The sequence below is a fragment of the Acipenser ruthenus genome, chromosome 8 (genome assembly GCF_902713425.1).
Source record: "Acipenser ruthenus chromosome 8, fAciRut3.2 maternal haplotype, whole genome shotgun sequence".
NCBI lineage: Eukaryota > Metazoa > Chordata > Actinopteri > Acipenseriformes > Acipenseridae > Acipenser > Acipenser ruthenus.
The window spans coordinates 59,589,476-59,611,980 of NC_081196.1; the positions used below are offsets into that span (position 1 = coordinate 59,589,476).

At 37.9% G+C, this 22,505-nt stretch overlaps 1 protein-coding gene across 1 annotated transcript in view; it reads left to right on the forward strand.

The window, feature by feature from the left end:
- Positions 1-524: 524 nt before the first annotated feature.
- Positions 525-22,505, forward strand: part of LOC117406551 (protocadherin-8-like) — a 61,571-nt gene continuing 39,590 nt past the window's right edge. The window contains exon 1 of the mRNA XM_034923080.2: positions 525-1,158. Within this exon, the coding sequence (XP_034778971.2) occupies positions 525-1,158 (634 nt within the window). The remainder of the gene's footprint in view (positions 1,159-22,505) is intronic.

Sequence of the window (22,505 nt, forward strand, 5' to 3'; positions counted from 1 at the left end):
CTTTTTATGTCCGGGGATATTGTGAAGAGGACTAAGGAGTTTCCGAACCCTTCTTTTTATCATTATTCCAGCACCCCCTCCCTCATGCCATTCTTTTTTTCGTTTTGTTTTATTTTATCATGTAACAAATAATATTAATAAAACAAATTTTATTTTTGTTGCATGTAAATTACTGTCTGGACATTCCATCATTACTCACACGCCTCGCATGTGGTGTCATTGTGGGAAATGGATCCAGCTACAGTCTTGGCAATGTTTAGGGAGCAGGAGTAGAAGCAAGAGGAGAGAGAAACACAGCGCCAGGAACAGCTCGCCCAGTTCTTTGGACAGCTGGTGGAGAAGCTCTCAACACCTCCATCAACATCGGAGACAGCGGTTGCACGGATGTTTGCAGCACAACCTAAGTTACAGAAGATGATCCCGAGGCTTTCCTAGTCACCTTTGAGAGAGTGGTGGAAGCAGCAGGGTGGCCTAAGGAACATTGGGCCATGAAATTGGCACCTTGCTTGACAGGGGAAGCCCAGATGGCTTACAGAGCATTGATTGCCACAGAGGCATCAAACTATGATAAAGTAAAGGAAGCTATTCTCTCATGCCTCGGGATCACGGAGGAAACATACCGGCGCCGCTTCCGGGAATACCAGCTGTCCAAGGGGATGCGGCCCCGGGTTGCAGGACAGTATCTTATGGATCAGTGCACCCGGTGGCTGCAGCCGGAAGAACATACACCCCAAGAACTGATGCAGAAGATTGTAATAGAGCAGTTCGCGTCTGTACTACCGCCAGGAAATCGAGAGTTGATTAAAAGGAATCGACCTACCACTATCGAGGATGCCATCATCCTGGCGGAGGCATGTGAAGACGCGAACGAAGGCGCCGTTTCAGGCCCCACTCCTGCCCCTAAACTAACTCGGACCAACCAGCCAATGAAGCCCAGAGGGGGTAACCAGACCTTCAGACCATGGAGGCTGAGGTTAACCCCATCTTGGGCGAGAGAAAAATCCCCTAACCTGCCGGTCATTGACTCGCAGGACAGACAGACTCCGTTGGCGCTTCCTACCCCAGTGTGCTATCGGTGTAATGAGCCCAGACATATTGCCAGGAATTGTCTGATGATGGAGGTGGACCTGGCGAAAAGATCCTGGTCAGCAGTAACAGGTAAGAACACTGGGGAATGTCGGGAGGGCCCTTATCAACTAAGAGTACAGGTCGGGGATAAGAGTACTTACGCATTTGCGGACTCTGGGTGTGCACAAACATTGATTCGACAAGCTCTCTTGGATGGGTTATCCTCGGAGCCACAGGGTGAAGTGGCTATCTCTTGTATCCATGGAGAAACTCGGGTTTATCCCACCACTAAAGACTTAGACTTTCTGTAGGTGATTATTCAGCTCACGTTAAAGTGGCTGTAGCGCAATGTTTACCATACCCTGTTCTCCTGGGCGTTGGAAAGAAAATCAAATTTATCATGTTAACCTCCTCAAACCATGGAAAGAGCGGGAGGTTCATTTTATATCTCCCGCACAGGAGGGAGAGGACTTTGGACCCTCAATTGAGCCAGTGTCAGCAATTGAGGTTCCGATGGGGGAACAATTAACTCCTGATCAGCGCAAAGAGGTAAGCAATCTAATCAATATGTTCAGAGATGTGTTTTCTAACATGCCTGGGAGAATGCATTTGATTGAACATGCTATTATCACTCCGCCAGGTCTGAAAGTTAGACAGAGACCGTATCGCATTCCAGAGAGTCTGAGAGATTCTGTCCGGAGGGAGGTGGAGTGTATGTTGAAACTTGGGGTAATTGAACCCTCCCGAAGCGAGTGGTGTAGCCCAATTGTACCAATAGACAAGTCAGATGGGTCACTACGGTTATGTATCGACTTTAGGAGGGTGAATGCTATCTTTAAGTTTGATGCATATCCCATGCCTCGTGTAAATGAACTCTTAGACAAGCTGGGGCGAGCCCGGTTTATTTCAACTTTGGATCTGACGAAAGGATACTGGCAGATTCCATTAACGAAAGCCTCTCGTGAGAAAACAGCATTTTCAACCCCAGATGGTCTTTTTCAATTTTGTACTATTCCGTTCGGACTTCATGGAGCTCCTGCTACTTTCCAGAGACTGATGGACAGGGTATTACAACCTCATCGAGAGTACGCAGCTGCATATATCGATGATGTAGTCATTTATAGTTCTTCCTGGAGAGAACATTTTAATAGATTAGAAGCTGTCTTACAGTCTCTGACTATTGGAAAAGAAGAAACTAAATATTTAGGTTTTATAATGGGTAAGGGTAGAGTGAAACCGATGGTTTTCAAAAGTCCAGGCTTGGTTGGATTCACCGGTACCTACCACGAAAACCCAGGTGAGATCATTGTTGGGGTTGGCTGGTTATTACCGCCGCTTTATTCCACACTTTTCCACTATAGCCGCCCCTCTCACTGATCTCACTAAAAAGAACGCTCCAAATGAAATTAAGTAGAGTGCAGAGTGTCAGACGACTTTTGAATCTATTAAAACCAATTTGAGTCAGGCCCCAGCATTAGTAAGCCCGGATTTCAGTCGAGAGTTCATCCTTCAGACCGATGCATCGCAGACTGGTCTGGGGGCGGTTCTGTCCCAGGAAAGAGATGGTATAGAACACCCGATATTATATATTAGTCGGAAGTTACTGCCCAGAGAACAAAGATATTCGGTAGTGGAGAAAGAATGCCTGGCAGTAAAGTGGGCTGTAGAGTCCTTAAAATACTATCTTCAGTTGACTACAATTGGATAGAACACTGTGCATCTCCAGTATATAAACAGATTTGACTTGTTATTTAGGCTTCAAGCGAAAAGGGTTTCTTTCTTTGTTGTTGTTGAACTTTGATCAAATATTCAGAATAAGTACCAGTGTACATTCTTGCAACGAGATTCTTGATTTATCTTTGGAGACCAGACTATCAAAAGCATGTGTGTAAAACAGTTGTTACAATTAGGTAATATGGGAACTACTTTAAGAAAGTCCCTCTAGTAATTCTGTGTGTATTTGTTTACAATACTTATATTTAAAACCAATCACCTAGTACCTCAATGCTGTATTCATTTATGTTTTCCCAGATGACAATTCCCTCCCAGTCCTGTTTGTAGAAGAATGCAATTTGCTTGGAATTTCTTCGAAATGATCTCATTTAATGCACTGCTGACTGATTGTGGGCTTGTTTGAGCCTCTTAACAACTGTCAAGCCTGTATTCGGAAATCACAGGAGGTAAAGAGTATTGATTACAAGTAGCCCAATTACTCTTTCAGTGACAGCAGTGTCCCTTGTTTACTTGCATGCGCCTCACCGAGGAATACACTGCAATTATACCTAAAAAAGATTGATAAACAAAATTTGCAATATAATGTAGGATGGAGCAACGATCCTGTAAATGATTAAGTTTCATGATAAAAGCCATATGTTTTCTTCAGAGTCATTGCCCCATGCTAACATCACTTCATTCTTCTAACTTCATCACCCTCTGTGGTATATAGACAACACATTTCATTGTTATGGATATTGTTATTTTGTTCACAATATTTCCACTAGGCTTCAGAATTTTGTAGAACCCCATGATCATATGGTGATGTTCAGTATTGTACCGAACATATCAATATATGTATTATTTTAATTGCTGGGTATGCATATTTTGCAAGTTCTGCACAACAGCGAAAATTACACTTGTTTTTCCTTATTCTGCTCTGCATGTGAAAAATGTTTAGAGATGTATTAAGATATTCGTTTTTATAGGGTAGCAACTATAGTATGTCTCTGATAAGACTTAACTTGTTCAGAATACAAAAATAATAAATTACAAAAAAAATTACAAATGTATAATTCAGACCTAGGTCTGCACCATAACAGACCAATATAATTTCATTTTGCAATAAACTATTTTTTTTCCATGGAGAAAAAAATAAACATGACCCAGTGGCCAGGTTTCGATGCAGATTACAAAGTCGTCCCTCTCTCTCTCCACAGTCATTATTTATGTATCGTAGCAGCACATACCATGCTCTATAGGAAGGGCGCATCTAAAACATTGGATGACTTTAAGAGGTGTGTAAATCGGCTTCTTGTGCTAAAAAGCCCTGCAATTTACCAAATATTCTAGGTAAAATATTCAGAAGTCGAGACTCCAGCACCGAAGATCCCGTTTGTGACGTAACGGAACGTTCTACTATACGTAAAAGCAATCTTTTATCATCGGAGAGCTGCTGGAAGTAGCCAGGGCAAAGATCTTTGACCAAACAGGAAAACATAAGCATACAGTAGGAGCGGTTTAGATACCTCTTCATTCAGTGTTTTTTTTTGTTTGTTTTTTTTGTGACACCGTTTATTCAACGTTTCAGATTATTGCCATTTGACGCATAAAATTATACTGCTTTACAGTTTGCTTATTTTATAAGCAACGTTATAAAAGAAATACTGTAGCTACTACAAATTAAAAAATGCAGCCCTTTGCATGACATAAATAAATAAATAACAAAATCCTTTGCAAACCACAGATATCAAAAAGTCATGCAAGGCCAAATAGGAACTCAGACACAAACATTTAAATATACCCTCACGTATTTTAATATTAATTAGGTTATTTGCATTTGGAACCAGAATTTCTCAGGCTAAAAGAAAACTACTGGAAACACACACAACCCGAAGGTCCTACCAAAATAGAGTGAGAAAAAGGTGAGACTTATTGTTTTATTTCCATGGAAACAGCTCCATTATTTCCTACAGATATCCATGTTTTACACCCATTGTTTCATAACAGAGTTTATCAGCTGGTAAGCCCTAAGTAGCAGACCTTGACAGAGTCCTATAGATGCATCCTGCCCCGCATGGGACAGCTGGTATGCAAATACCCCTGGGTTAGTAATAAGTCTATGACATTTCAGATTCCGGAAAGAAAGAACAAGCTTGAGTTGTGTACAGCTGTATATGAGGCACATTGTTCATGGGTTTATATTAGTCAGCTTCTAATTCTAAATTCCGATTCCTATCCTTGGGGATTGTTTTGCTCATGCAATAATGTTGTATTGTTATGCAACTGCACTTGACTTCTGCAGCAACTCCCCTTTAGGTGTACTGATATAGCTGCATGAAATAATACCAATGTATCATATTGCTCACCAAGAGACCACACACGTATATATATTGCACAAATCTTGCACAAATCTTGCATGACAGATGGTTGTGATTTAAAATGGCAAATGTAAATACATGGAAATTCATCACTGCAGACAGCTTATCCCCTTGTACAGATGCTTTGTTTTTGTAATTAAGATATGACAAAATACTTTTTTTTTTATGGTAGACAGTTTTTATATAAACATATACTGTTTATTTTTTGTTTTGTTTTTTATTGAATATTACAAATGTGTTGTGTCCTTGCTGACATTTAAGAAGTGCATCTAACTTGTAACTTCTCCAACACTAACATGAGTTGGAGCATTTGGGCATCAAAAAACACTAATTCTAAAAAAAAAAAAAAAAAAAAAAAAAAAAAGCTAATTCTTAAGAGAAAAAAAACATCAATAATATAAGAAAACAATATTAATAAGTGCATTCATTTTGTACTGGACATCTTTTTCAATTTAGATTATTTTTAGAGGTGAAAACCTCCCAGGGGTTACTAAAGATGACATATTCCAGGGGCAATGAAAACAGCACAGGCATGGGTTTGATTTCAGAGAGCAATAGTTTGTGATGTCACAGGACTTGAGTGACTATAAGATGGTTTTGTGGGTAACTATTTTTGGTCATGTGACACTGCATCAGCCAATAGGGTTGGGAATTGCAATCTAAAGGTTTATAGTGTCATGTATTGTATTCTACTAATATGAAAACACATGCCTTTTCTTCCTGGAGTATTCATATGGCTGAACTATAAAAACTGCTCCTCCAATACAGTGTGTTCTTTTTCTCGTTTTTTGTTAATATGCCGGTGGGATATGTTATGTTTTTTGAGTATTAGTATTGTGTTTTTATAAAGGGTTGAATGCATTTGCATTCTGGGTCTTCTTCTCTCTTGGATTCATAGCAACTTGTTTTCAGGTAAATACAGTATATGGTTTTCCGTCTCTCAGCAATTCAATTGCTGATTATTCACAATAATATTAGATTCTAATATCATAATAACAAAACTTGTTTTCCTTGAAAACATAATTTAATCTGCAAACCATATTGATGCCCCTTGATAGGTGTTCTTTGTTTTTAGTTTGAAAGCAATCAAAGCCTACCAAAGAAAATGCTTCCTAATTACACTCTGGTATATGAGCTTGACAGGGTTAGGGTGAAGAATTATATGATTAGTATATCATTAACATTCATCAGCAGCAGTTATTTATTCAGCTAAATGTTTTTATTTCTAATGAGCTCTATACTATATCATGCAAGGGTTTTTTTTTTTTTTGTTTGTCCTTGAAGACCATGTTTTATTCATAAATTAGACACACATTTCTGTTTACTGTATATTACTTTTTTCTTAACACACTGATTTAATGTATAAAAGAGCTGTTGGTTTTGTTGTAATTTAGTAACTGCATATGAACCTGATATAATATATAATACTACTACACATACATAACTAGGTACTATTCAGTCATTATTATATAAAAATAATAATAATTGTAATTAATTGTGTACTGTGCTTGTACTGGGATTTTAACATCTTACAGCAGAAAACATGTAAGAAAAAAGGCTTTGTATAAAGCTGGGAACAAACACAATACTTGTCATCTTTCACAGTAAAGGAAAGTTAATTACATTAATCAGAACCTCTGAGTCACAGTGGCTGTGGCAGTCAATGTCAAACAAGACTGTTGTGTATCAGATGGGAGTATGCATGACAAAACAGCATGACTGAATCACCTTCCACCCAGTCATTACCTCCTGGGAGACCAGTGTGAAAGACAGCTGCCAATGAACTGTGAATATCTAGCGCTAAGTAAAGTTTTACACTTCTTTATGCTCAGCATTAGCAAAGTAAATAAAGTGAATCTAACAATGTGCCATTGGAAATTACAATAGGGATTTTGAACCTGTAAACAACAAGCTGTGGACACAGTTAAAAAGAAATGACTTTATTATGTCAAAGAGAGAAACTTGTGACAGTGTTGCAGGTTAAACATGCACTTGGGTTGTTGTTAGTGAATTAGATTTGGTAAAGAAGATTGGTCTATAAAAGAGATCGTATAAACTTTGAATTGAATTTGAATACACTGAAGTAATTCTCAAAAGAAACTTAAAGCAGACAACCATTTCCCAAGAAATGATTATAATCTTTGAAACTTCTGGAGCTAACTTTATTTATATTAGTACTATTTCCTTTTTCCTTATTGAATAGGGAATAAGGAAAACAGAATCTCTCTCTCTCTCTCTCTCTCTCTCGTGCTCTCGCGCTCTTGCGCTCTCGCTCTCAATAATGAGTGTCCTGCAGTGGGAAGCTCAGAACTGGACTGTGAACAGTGTGCATGACCTTTTCTTTTTTACCCCATGTCTTTTTTTTCTTATTTTAAAAAAAAAAGTATTATAATTATTTTACCCCTGTTGGGCAACAGCTCAGGAGAAGGTCAGTGGGCCTCCTCCAATCCGACTGCCAACCCAAATTGGCTCTTTCCACCCAGGTGCTTGATATTGTACTGTAGGTGATGATTAGTTTACACTCAGGGTCATTTTGTATGGTCGAGGTATGGTTGGAATGTTTTGTGGATCTCACTGCTCTGTTGAGAGATTGGAGCCCCACAGTGTAATCCAGGATCACTCATGTGCAGGTATAAGAACATATAACATATTCATTGTTGGAAGAACGTATTACTGCTGAATTAACAGTTCATTATTTTGAAGATATTCAAATGTATTTACTGATTTATTTATTAATGTATTTTTTTATTTTATTATACTGCAGCTTGAATGTATTGTTTTTCTGAAAAGGAAAGCTATAAAAATGTAAAAATCAATATGTTTTATACACTTTGGTATGTAAATGTGATGTATGAAATGACTGTTCTCCAAGAATAATCACACTGTGCACCTTTATATTTTAAACACCAAGCCTTTGGTTATTCTCCCCACCAGTCCCCCAGACTCTCAGACTCTCAGACTCTGCTGAACTCAGAGGGGCAGTGGAAGGCAGGCAGGCAGGGTTGTTAACTTGCTAGGAGCCACTCATAGTAAACAGAAACAAAACTGCTTACTGTATTTTAATACACACTGATGTCTGCAATTACTGGACTGTTGTTTACCTGAATACTTCTTGACTGGACCACTTTACAATCAAGAACCTATGCAATAGATACAGCACTGTGTATTTCTATTCCCACTGCTTTGTAATGTTTTGTAACATATGGTTCCAATCTTGCCATTATCAGCGTAATGTTTTATGAGATCATTCCATTGTAGAATGTTGCCAGTGTCTAAAATAGATCCAGCAAACTACTCAATAGTATAGACATTGTTAACTTTAAAAGATACAATCTCTGTTTCTTTGCAATAAAGGTGAGCAGTAGGGTTTCTTTTCTTTGTAGAATCACTGTTGGATTTCAAACGAAAAGTTTATGTTTAGCAATGTCACCGATCAAATGCAGCTTATTACTATACATGCAGGTGTGTAAAACACTGATTACCAAATAGCTCTGATAACAGGGGTGCAAGGAGAAAAAATAATAAATACTGGAGCTGTCCTAAAAATTGGTAATGGTGCATTATAATCAGTTCATCTTTAAATAAATTAAATACACAACTGAGTTAAAATACACAAATGTTTACTAGCTCTTAAAAAATTATATTGCACTTTTTTCAGAAAAGTAATCCAAAAGTTACTTATAATCCAACGTGTGTACAAAAGCAAACGGTGGCTTCTTTTTAAGACTTCTTCCCGGTCAGATTGTAAAATACAAATGCCCTCATTAAAGCGTAGCAAGAAAATACAGTGGTTTTTTTTTCCCATGTATATTAATTTAAAGTGATCCTGTGCTTGTGAAGTCTATGTTAACAGGACATACAATGAATTAAGGTGAAACAGTTCTTCATATAGCAGGCTGTCATTGGATTATAAAACAAGGATGTGTGTGATGAATGAAATCAATTTTCACAGCCTTTGGGCATTTCGATCTTTTTTCTTATCCAGTGGATGTGCACACTATATATAATAACGCATGTAAATATAAAGAGACGTGCAGCTATGGCTCCTTTTACATAGGGATAGGCAATCAGATTGAAGGACACTTGAATGTGCTGTCCGACTGCCATTCTTTTCAGCATCACTCTGAGATACCTGTGCTGTGTGTCTGAGGCATATGCACTGTGAGTTGTCTGACAGAGGTGGGGTTTGCATGCAAATACAAAAAAAGGCGCAGCTTTTTGTTACGCTATTTTGGTAATACCTTTTAGATAATTTGGGTTTACGTGTAGTTTTCTTTTAGGAAGAGAAATTCTCCTTCCAAAGGCAAATGAAACATTAGAAACATTAGAACCGGAAGAAGAGGGCTTCACCGTCTGGTAAGGACGCTTGGTGCTGTTAAAAGTCTCGAGCCGAAGGCTCTAACAGTAGCTTAAATACTAAAGCTTCCTTATAAAACAACTATAAAGCACTATCATTTTATCAGCTGAATGAAGAGGTCTCTAAATCCCTCGTCCCTTATTTTTTTTCCTATTGGGTCAGAAGCTTGCCAGCATTACTTTCAGCTGATCTCAGTTGATAATAAAGACTTGCTTGGTACAGCCTTTAGTTACAGTAGAAAGTTGCGCGAGGTTATGTCACAAATGTATATCTTCACTGCTGAAGTCTCTTGAACATAAGGTACGTCTTTTGGACTTTTGGTCTATTTGTTTGTCTTTTTAGCGTGAGAAGGTGATTTCCCCACCCTTTTAAGTCAAACCATGTTTTGGCCACGCACTTCCTATAGTGTGAAGAATGTGCGTGGTATGTGCTGCTACGTCACATTCTCACGATGATGGAGGGACAATTTGGAGTTTCGAAGCTGCATGGAAACCACGCCAGAGAGTGACACTAGTTAATATTAGCCTCTGCACCTTTCGTTAATATGAGGTGTGGCCAGGATCCAGGAAAAGTATCTGTATGCATTAAATACAAATACCAAAATAAAATGTTGACATATGATAAAAAAGCGGTGGAGCAGCACCTCTTCCATAAAAGAAAAATACCAGAGCAATGATACAGCCTACCGTGGAGCAGCACCTCACCACAACTGAAAAGTACCAGAGCAATGATACAGCCTACCATGGAGCAGCACCTCACCACAACAGAAAAATACCAGAGCAATGATACAGCCTGCCCCAGCCTACTCCTCTGCCTGCCATAATATCTGCCATAATATCCTCTGTCTTTCGGCAATAATGCCTATAGCTGTTCTGCTTATCTGCTTTGCAAACCTTAAAGAGTTTTGCATTTTAATTATCTATTGGCATAATATTAGATTTCAGAAATGTGAAAAAATGAAGTAGTGATTTGTTATCTACTGTGGAGGTTTTTAAGTGCAGCATTTTAATAATAAAAAATTTAAAAAAATCTCTCAGGTATATAAGAGTGCCTTTTTACCTTTTTTAATAACGCGTTATTTATCTATATTTAGCATTTGTTGCACACACTATTCTGTATAACTTTACAAGTAAAATTCGTGATGCAAATGTTATCTCAAGGATGCATATGTGGTAGCTGGGTTCATTAAAGATTCAGTTTAGAATTGTCATTCTCTAAATAAGACATTGTAATAAAATAACATTTTACTCGGATGTGGGAAATGGCTTAAGGGTACTAAAGAAATGTGGTGGTTTAATGGATAACTTCGACTTTTTATAAAGCGCATTTACGAATCGCCAATCTTTGTGACAGATTCTAGAAGTTTAAAAAGAAAATGTTCAGTAAGAAAAGCTTCATGGTGAAGCTGTGACAGTAACACATTACTCTGCTGTTGTCCAGTAAGGCTACCTTCCCTGCATGGGGTCACCAGACCCTGCAGACATCACATAGATGCTCTTTTATCCTCCTCCTTCTAAGGTTTGATATATTGTGAAATACCCTGCCCAGGCAGAGTTCTGTCTGCACAGTAACAGTGTTGCTAGGATTAATTTGAGGTGACAGATAGCAAAGGCGAATCCTATTTGATGTCCTTACAGCAATTTAAAATGAACCTGTATATCTTAAACGAGAGCCGATGTTTTATTAAAGATTGCCGTTGTTGGTGCTAGAATGAGTTAGCTTGTTAATACCATGCCCACAGAAGCACTGGGATATTTAGCTGCCTCAGTTTATCATACCCCAGTCTCATGTGCTTCATCTCACTTTACCTTTGCTAACCAACAGCATACCAACTGGCTTCTTTTCATGTCTTTTCGGCATTATTTTATTCTAATTTACTCTTTTTAAAAAGCCATATTAGTGGATAACTTTATCTTTTAATAATGCAGCATAATCTAAATGACCACTGAAATAACCATTGAGGCATTTGACAACTGCTAGATTCCTTATGCAGCATACTTTTAAAACCATTTAAACATATTTATTTAAGCCAACTACAGTTATGAATTTGACAGCATTTCAATACATCTTATCCTGTGTACAGACCCCATGCCATGATAGAGCATATACAATATATATATATATATATATATATATATATGCATCTTAGTATTTTCAATAAAAACTGTTTTCCATAAATTGGTTGCTAGCTTTGCCATGCAGCCCTTGAGCCCAGAATGTATGCTCCTATATTCTTCTGTTATTGTTGTGAACCTCATTGTTGCTGAGTTCTGGTCATTGTTTGGTTGCATGCATGTTTTTATTCTGAATTTCTTATTTCTGTTCCGTTGCACTGTGCTTGTTGTAGCGAGAGGGAGAATTCCAGCAGTTTTTAACTGAAGCTGCTGACCGTGGAGTGTCATGATGTAGGAACTTGTCAATTATAACATATTTTTTTGCACATACCTGCATTATAATATATATTTTCTAATAAGGCGTTCTGTTTCCATGGCAACATACAGCCTATCAATATATTGTATGGATTTAATCCCCATTCATTGTGTATTCATGAGCACCTGCCCTTGTTTACCAAACTAACTATCTGGATCTCTGTGCATGGAGAAAACACTGGGAGGTAAGCAAATGTGAGGGTTGTTTATTCACAACAAACATATACCGCTGTTCAAAATGAGCTGCCACAACATTTTAGACTTACACTGACAAGTTGCTCAGAGCTCATTAAAGGATTACAATGTCCTTATAGTTCGTTTGGTATCTGTTTAATATCATATTGTATGTGTAAGGGCCTCCTCTAGTGTGGGTTCAGCTTATTAACAGAAAATACTCCTCAAGGTTGATTTTCTGAAGTGAGATGTGGAATGTCTGTTTGAAATAAGCTTCAGTGCTTCACATAGTAGGACTGTGGCGGAGTGTCCCGCCCCTATGTATTATTATTTGTATTTTTGTTTGCGGCGCGGATAAAAGCGCCGCGTCTTTTATTATATTTAAAAACCCTGTGAGGATGCATGGCTGATCAGCTACTGATTATTTAACTAGCTGACAGTCATGCATCCTTACCAAATGCGTGCAGACTCTGGCCCAGGGATAGTAAGATAATTAACAACTAGTTAATCCCTCGGCCAGAATATATAAACCTGCAGCTCTCTGCACTCGGGGTGGAGTGTAGAGAGGAGAATACGGGGAGCGGAGAGAAACAACAACAACAACAACAACAACAACAACATCATTTAAAAACAATTGCTAAAACGTGCTGGATTAGCCAGCACGACATTTACTTGGTTGCTTATTCGTTTGGCCCTCGTGCCCTTTTGTTTTGTGTTTTGTTAAAACAATTGCAATTGCATTCAGCTTCACCCGCCCATCCACTGTTTTGACTCAGTTACTTCCTGGTCCGTGACGTCATCACACATCACCACTGCGAGCCAGACTGCCACAAGGACATCATGTTATTGTTGTACTAATGCACTTCTGAAAAAAGTAAGTTCAATAACATCAAGTGTTGCATTGACTATGTAAAACACCACATACAAACCTGTACTTTAATTGGACAATAAAGTTATGTTTTTGACCTCCAGCCCTGGGGTATAAAAAGTGTGTATACTGCTTTTCGATAATTGTTTGTTGATTTGGAGAGTGCAGATGGTAACATAGTGGAATATGCTTGCGTGTATTCTCTCTGAAATAAAATACAAAAGAAAAAGATGCATTTGTTGCTCCTTTGTAATGTAATCTGTCCAACTTCTTTTATCAAAGAAATGGGCAATATGTTTGTCTATTCACCAAGTGGCAAACCTTCAGAGGTCTTGAATTACTTTCATATTCTTGGCTAGCAAGCAAACCTTCGAACCACTGAACCTGTGAATCTCTTGAATGCATTGATCAATTATATTTGCAAACTGTCACTACTGCACAACTATGTTATATTGCCAGAAATACAAACTAAAACTTGATTTATGGTACCTGCTCACTAGATGTATATGAAAATGCATTGTGAAGCTATATACTCCAGAGCCGTAGCCAACCATGAAAAATCAGAGAGACACTTGCCCATGCATCCCCCCCCCCCCCACCCCCCTTTTATATTTTTGTTTACAATCCGCTTCCACTAGCGCTTTAGAATTGGAATATTAATCAGCTGGGTTCTCTAAACTGCGGACCACCAAGGGGATTTATTATTCCTTATGTACTCCTTTCTAATTAACATTATTACTTTGCCTCCCCTTGTAAGTCGCTAATAAGCCTGGGTCATTTTGAAACCTTTTCAAACACGTTTAACTGTATTGGTGGTGTGAACTAAGTGGTGTTGCTGTAGTCTGCAATGACAGTAAAGATTGTGAAGAGCACAGAGGCTGTAGATATCAGCGGGACTTGGGAATTAATGCAGGCACACGACGAGGGATGAAATGCATTTTATTTTGCGGCAAAGCAATGTATAAGAGAGCCTTAATAAATAATGATCAGTATGATTTTAACCGAGGCCTCATACACTCTTGTGCTTTGTGATGCAGCACTCAATGCTATACCCTAATTTTAGTTACAGTTTCTTGAAAAGACTATATTTCCTTTTTGCTTTTTAATAGTATCCAAAACAGTTTGCAGTTCAGGCACTTCACTTAGCCTTAGGTTTGAACAATGCTTTGCCTAATGTAATTAGACGTTGAACCTGCTGTGCAATGTTCACTTGCTGTGTGTTGTTTTTAGATTAGCTTGTGCCTTGATCCAAAGATAATAAACTAACACAAACATTGAAGTTGAGTTCATCACGTTAAAAAAACCAATCAAAATTAGCTTCAGACACAGCCTTGGAGTCTTAAAGAGCAAGTAGTTTCAAATGTCATTGTATCTTTCTTCTGGCCATGTACGATATCTGTAATCATTGAGAGCAGTTCCCAGTTCTGATGATCCAATATTGGGTTATTATATGTTAGGAGTATTGTAACTGCTTAGCTATTTAAACCATGTGACAATGTGACTTCTGAGCTGTCCTGGCCCAGCCTTCAATATACAGTAGAGAGGTAGAGTAGATGGGACTGCCGTGCTGAATTGTGCATTATTCTGAGAGATGTACATGTGTCAATGTTTCATTGAACATGTCTGTGTGATTACTTCATTACTGTTATTCATTTATTCATTAAATGTGAACGTTCGGTATTATAAACAAGATGTCATTTTTAGACATGAAAACAGTATAAAATCATCAAAGCACATAATGAATGCAACACAGAGAGAAAATGCACTGTTTAAAAAAGACTAAAATGTGGTTAACAAATTGACTAAACTGCTAACACTAAACCAGAAAATAAGAAATCACTTAATCAAATAAAATAAACATTATGGAATGGTAAACACTGCAAATGCAGTTATTTGTTCTTATAGTCTTGTTAAGGTCCACAGACCTTTTGCCATTCCTGTAGTTTATAATGTCACTCCCATTTATTATTGTATTATGTGCTGGTTTTTAATGACCTTACCATCCATTATACCTTTTGTATCCATTAGGTAGTGTAACCAAATATTTTATTTGCTCAGGAGGAAAATGAATATTGATGTTTTGTAGTTCAACAAGGACTTTTTTATTGATGACTCTGATTTCAAGGGTTCAAGAATAGATTCTCGAGTGACGTATTTTGTTTCTAACTGGTGCAGGCCAGAACAAACTATTCATATTTAACAGGAACTGCAGCTTTAAAATCCCATTGCACGCAGTGATAACCAGTTCAGTGTAAAGAAGAGGGTCCCTTCTCTAGCTTTCTGCTGGATACTGCAGAATGTCTAATTTATGAAGAAGGAATTTGCTAGCAAAGGACTGCACAAGGTTGTGATCATTTAGGTGGGGAATGACAAGGTCATTAACAAACATAAAGGGGGAATGCCTACTGCACTTAAATAATGTCTACCTCTTACAGGCCTGGCCATTCATTCACATGAGCATGATCTAAGCAACACAAACAGCACGTTATCCTAAACATTGCAAGCCTGTATCGTTTAAAAAAAGAGAAAGAGAAGATGGCAAATAATAAAACACTGTCATTTCATTTTACAATACAGCTTTGTAAAAACACTGTCGTTTATTGGGTAGGATTAGTGTACAGCTATGACCAAAAGTTTTGCATCACCCTATAGAATTAACTAATTTTTATCAAATGAAATCTGCTGAATAATGTTCAATTAACATATTGAATTGCATACCACAACAAAAAACTGACACAAATTGAAAAATGTGGCATTTTGAAATCTAACATGAAATACAGTACTACTATTATGGCTTTGGGTAGACTTTTTTAATATTATTTTGTAGTTTCTTTGATTACATGATGTTAAATAAAAGATCTAAATTATGTTCATATAGTTGTGTTTTTTTTTCTAATTATGTCTCAATCCTAAAATTCTAGATGATGCAAAACTGTTGGCCTTACTACTGTAGCTACAGCAGTTGGCTGAAGAGCTGGGGTCATAGCTGTGCTCAGGTGCTGGCTGTATGCCTGATGTTAGTCCAGCCTGCTGTGAACGGATACCTTCTGTGCATCAGGCATGGCGCTAACCTTTTCACTCGCTTCTGTGGCACATGTCAAAACAAACACCTCCAACAGTGCCTCCCTGTGTGCCTGTACTGTCTCATGAAGGAGATGTGTTGTGTATTATTAAAACTCAAATGAATAGATATGATCACATCAAGTGGAGGGCACAGTATATAAATCCTCTGAGGCAGTTCAAGAAAAGAAAACAGTTGGCACGGATTCTCTCAGGGTCTTTATATTGGGAGGAGCAGACACTTCCCCTGTTTTATTCTATTTGCAAGCGCCAGACATATGACATATCTATTGAGGTGACATGGGTTATTAAATGGTCAGTTGATTGTGCCAAGTGCTATAGAAACTGAAATGCTGTGACGTCATTGCTGCGTAACTATAGCGATTCTTGGCCTGTTGAAAAATGTAGATAAGCAGTGTGTGTGTGTGTGTGTGTATATATATATATATAAGCATTTACTACTGAATGCAGGGGAATTCATAACAGACAGGCACATTAAGAATCAAATGATTTATAGCATGTTAAAACTGCCCTTTTAAAAATCCCATTAGGTTCTACAATTCATAAGTTAATTAAAATTATTGATATTTTAATTTAAACATAATCACTGAGATCCAAGTGCAGCTAACATGAACAATTATGAAATCATTGTATATAAATAAACTGTGTTTAAAGTATTGAATATAATATTATACAAAATTGTCAGTCTTTTTTCAATGCATGCATTATTTTACACACAAAGGAAATCAACTTCATGCAGGTTTTTTTTGTTTGTTTTCTTTTGTTATCAATAAAGTCCATGCAAACTTGGAATAAATGATTTGGTTGCTTAATGTAAAGCACATTATGTTATTCGTACATGATTCCAGATGTACACTATTAGACTGCCTTGAAGTCTCACACTTGAAATTCCTATTTCCTAGTGAACTAAATTCATTTTTAAGCTCCACTGTCAGCTGGTTTACATAAGTGTAGGCTACATATAGAAGAGGGGACTGTGAAATCAGGTGTGGGGCCCTGGAGAATTGATGAGCAGTGAAGATTCAATAAAACACCTCTTACTGTTTGTGAAGCCCAAAAAACAATACATTTATCCCATCTTTTCTTCCAAAGTAATGATAGCATTTAGAGTACATGTCAGTTGCATTTATTATTATTATATGTGAAGTGTATTGATTGTGAATTGGTGGTGGAAAATCAAGTGCCTCTTCTCTGTAAAATGTTCACATTTTATAATTACAAATGTTTTAGAATGAAAGAAGGCATCTTTTGATTTGTCATTTTATTGTGAAAAATCAAGTCAGTATTCATTACAAAAAGTAAAATACAGTTTCAAGTTATATTAAAAAAAATTCTGACAGCAAAACAATGAATTGAATTATTTTGCGAAGTGACACACTATATTATTATTTATTTCTTAGCAGACACCCTTATCCACAGCGACTTACAATTGTTACAAGATATCACTTTATTTTTTTTTACATATAATTACATTATTGTTTACACATTATTTTTACATACAATTATCCATTTATACAGTTGGGTTTTTACTGGAGCAATCTAGGTAAAGTACCTTGCTTAAGGGTACAGCAGCAGTGTCCCCCACCTGGGATTGAACCCACAACCCTCCGGTCAAGAGTCCAGAGCTCTAACCACTACTCCACACTGCTGCTATAATAACTTGCTAATAACTCTTTTCTTTAAAAACTAAGAATAGTTTCAGTTACGCTATTAACCCAGAGTGCTCAGTAAATCATGTTTTGTATGTGTCTATATATCTAAACACTAAAGGCAAGCAGTTATAATATCAGAGGGTTATTTAGAAAAATAACATGATAAAATACTACAGAACACAGAGCTTTGAAAATGCACTGTGGATGTGATTAATGCTCTAATCACTGAAGGATGGAGTCTTCGTTTTGGATGCACTCCACAGTCTACAGAAGGCTGAATTAGAATAGAGGAGGAGAGATTCTGCTATGGCCATAACATAATGGAAAGAAAATCTAAGAAATTCCCAGGTAACAGTGATTTTTATTTTGCTTTCTTGAGCATTCATGCTAAATAACTGACTGAGGTAAGAATGAAGTGCCCTAAGCTATGCATGCCCTGCAGGATTACCACAGGGTCTGGAATTGTACAAGACAACAACATGGCTCCTGAGTACTGTAGATGACTACCTATGGTGAATAGCTGTTATCTTATCTGGAATCAGGATATTGTCAGGTTCTCCGGCCTCATCTTTATGGTTTTCTCTGTTCTACTGCTAAAGTAGTAAAACTCCCATTTATTATTGAGGTTCATTTGAGCTGGCTTTGCCAGAAGAAATGAAACACTTCAATGTTCCACTTGATTTCTATATGCTGAAGAAGCTATTGATTAGAGCTCACATCCAAATCAAGTTTCCAAGGTTTTATCTATGAGCAGAGCAGTCAGTACATAGACAAATAACTTGTGCTTCTTGCAAGGGAAAAGCTGAGGTCTGTTTACTGAAGGTGTTTGTATAAACCAAATGCAGATGCTCAGAAACCTATACAGCTATTATATACTGCTTTACTGTTAATATACAAGTAAAAGAAAATCCAGTTATACATGATTGACCCACCTTTATTGGCTTTGAAAAGAGGCTGATGAAGAGAATACTGTTACGTGCCTGAGGTATGAGTGATTGCACTGATTTCAATAGACCTTGCAGTTAAAGGGAGTTCCCAGAGGGGCCTCAGGTACGATTCTTAAAAGCTGTCCAGATACTGAGAATAAAGCATGGTGGAAATGCAATACAGTACGGCTGATGTTGTGAATGGGGTTTCTTTGTGATGTCCAGTGGGATACAGCAGGCAAAACGTGCTCTGTGATAGGCTGAAAGAGCAGTCTGTAATATAGGATAACAATGCTGTGTTATTGGCTGTGTTGATCATGCTCACATGCATGTTATCTCCTACACTCAAGGGTTAAAATGTTTAAAATGTTTTCCAGGAATGTACCCGAGTGTCCCTTTTCAACACAGACAGCCATCATAAAAACCAGCTGGTACTCAAATGAACTGCAGGGCTGATCATTTCAGCAAGCATCAAGTAAGCTCAGCCCCTTATCATCAAGTTTTAAGGACGGTATTATGTGAACAAGTATTCACGAGGGCCAGGATTGTGCCAATAAGGACCTCTCAAGGAAGATTTAAGGTTGAGAATGGGATCGCGTCAATCACAGTGATTACTGTTTCCACACTGGGACACCTTCTAATCTTCTCTGATCCACATTGCTCTGTGCCTTGAGGAATGACTAAAGGTCCCCAGTAGAGGAATGGATTGTGGAACAGTAGTGGAACCCCTGACAGCAATCCTACTTGTTTCAATTTCTGTCACTGAGTTCCACTCACAAATCCCATGTGCCGGAATCAGGTGATAAAAGCAGATGTTCCCATTAAGTGAGTCATACTGCCAATTCAGTACATGCCTAATTTCTGTAGAAGCAATGCATCAGCATGATTTCATTGAGAAGCTGTAGGGGTCTATCCCTTGCTCGAGTTGCTGTTGACTCAGTGGTCAGCGCTGATGGCTAGTATAATGAAGAAAACTGGGACCTACAGACAGCATGTAGGACCGAAGAGAAGCTTACTGGAAAAAATAAAAAATGCAAAACCAAATCTCTCAGAACAGATTATAAACACATGTTAGTGTTTATCTTTCATTGCATAAAAAACACAACCGCTATCACAATGAACATTCAGGTTTCAAGTATACAAATGCTAGAGGCATTGCTTAAGATTTATCTTTAATTCTTAAGCACTATTGTGAATCAGGTCAGCCCATTTTAGCCGCTGTTGAAACAGTGTATGGCACTATGGACTGCCACCAGTAACACGCTGTATATACAGACGTGCTCAAATTTGTTGGTACCCTTACAGCTCATTGAAATAATGCTTCATTCCTCCTGAAAAGTGATGAAATTAAAAGCTATTTTATCATGTATACTTGCATGCCTTTGGTATGTCATAGAATAAAGCAAAGAAGCTGTGAAAAGAGATGAATTATTGCTTATTCTACAAAGATATTCTAAAATGGCCTGGACACATTTGTTGGTACCCCTTAGAAAAGATAATAAATAATTGGATTATAGTGATATTTCAAACTAATTAGTTTCTTTAATTAGTATCACACATGTCTCCAATCTTGTAATCAGTCATTCAGCCTATTTAAATGGAGAAAAGTAGTCACTGTGCGGTTTGGTATCATTGTGTGCACCACACTGAACATGGACCAGAGAAAGCAAAGGAGAGAGTTGTCCGAGGAGATAATAATAGACAAGCACCGTAAAGGTAAAGGCTACAAGACCATCTCCAAGCAGCTTGATGTTCCTGTGACAACAGTTGCAAATATTATTAAGAAGTTTAAGGTCCATGAAACTGTAGCCAACCTCCCTGGGCGCGGCCGCAAGAGGAAAATCGACCCCAGATTGAACAGAAGGATAGTGCGAATGGTAGAAAAAGAACCAAGGATAACTGCCAAAGAGATACAAGCTGAACTCCAAGGTGAAGGTACGTCAGTTTCTGATCGCACCATCCGTCGCTTTTTGAGCGAAAGTGGGCTCCATGGAAGAAGACCCAGGAGGACTCCACTTTTGACAGAAAAACATAAAAAAGCCAGACTGGAATTTGCTAAAATGCATATTGACAAGCCACAATCCTTCTGGGAGAATGTCCTTTGGACAGATGAGTCAAAACTGGAGCTTTTTGGCAAGTCACATCAGCTCTATTTTCACAGACGAAAAAATGAAGCTTTCAAAGAAAAGAACACCATACCTACAGTGAAACATGGAGGAGGCTCGGTTATGTTTTGGGGCTGCTTTGCTGCGCCTGGCACAGGGTGCCTTGAATCTCTGCAGGGCACAATGAAATCTTAAGACTATCAAGGCATTCTGGAGCGAAACGTACTGCCCAGTGTCAGAAAGCTCTGTCTCAGTCGCAGGTCATGGGTCCTCCAACAGGATAATGACCCAAAACACACAGCTAAAAGCACCCAAGAATGGATAAGAACAAAACATTGGACTATTCTGAAGTGGCCTTCTATGAGTCCTGATCTGAATCCTATCGAACATCTATGGAAAGAGCTGAAACTTGCAGTCTGGAGAAGGCACCCATCAAACCTGAGACAGCTGGAGCAGTTTGCTCAGGAAGAGTGGGCCAAACTACCTGTTAACAGGTGCAGAAGTCTCATTGAGAGCTACAGAAAACGTTTGATTGCAGTGATTGCCTCTAAAGGTTGTGCAACAGAATATTAGGTTAGGGGTCCCATCATTTTTGTCCATGCCATTTTCATTTGTTTTATTATTTACTATATTATGTTGAATAAAAAATCAAAAGCAAAGTCTGATTTCTATTAAATATGGAATAAACAATGGCGGATGCCAATTACTTTTGTCAGTTTCAAGTTATTTCAGAGAAAATTGTGCATTCTTCGTTTTTTGTGGAGGGGTACCAACAAATTTGAGCACGTCTGTATATACACACACTGTATGCTTAGCTTGTACAAAGTATCCAGAAGACAACATTTAGTGCAAGTTTATACAGTAGGTGGTTTATAGGAGGTCACCAAGTGACCTCACAGTTTATCATGCTTATCCAGAGCTTTCTATTACCCAGGCTGGACTATGATACCTAGAATTTACTATGGTTTCTATTAAAACTGGGCAGAACAGTTTACTATAAATGATACCCAGTGTGTGGTAAATATGTCCAGAATCAGAAGATGTCAATGCTTTTCTGAAGGGGAAGACATCATACATTCAGATTCAATGCATATTACAGTAAACATGAACAGCCATGTATCCAGGTTCTTCTGAATGCATGGCAGTAGGGGGGAAGTATTGCTTTGTTAATTTTATTGGACTGCCTCCCAGCAGCTTTCAAAGTACAGCTGAGAAATAAAATATAATTTGAGAGAAGCAGGAGGTTAAACAAAGTTGAAGGTTTGCCAAACCCCGCTATTAAAGTAATAATGAGTATTATCAGATATAAGGGCAATAGATGTATGTGTATCATTATGAAAATGTAATCAGGGAGAAAGCGAGAGGAGTGACAGTGTCATAGTGTGTATCTGCTTCTGTACCATCTCAAATTAATTAGCAGCAAAAACAATTTTATATAACATCTTTCTAAATCTTGGTAAATGGGCTTTTGTAATACAGATCTATCAAGGGTTGCTTAATTAGGAAGCTATTCTGATGTAAGTACACTTGCAGCTTTATGAGTTTTTTGTTTTTTTTTGTTACTGAAATCTACAAATTACGGATGAAGTATTTCATGCTATGGTACTTATATAAACCAAGACAAAGTACATTCTTGACAATATTGTGCCACCTTGTGGTTAATGATGGCATGACCAGCTACATAAGAAAGGTTAAACTGTTTAGTATACACTTTGGGAAGTCTTCATGTAGTGAGGCACAGTATATATATA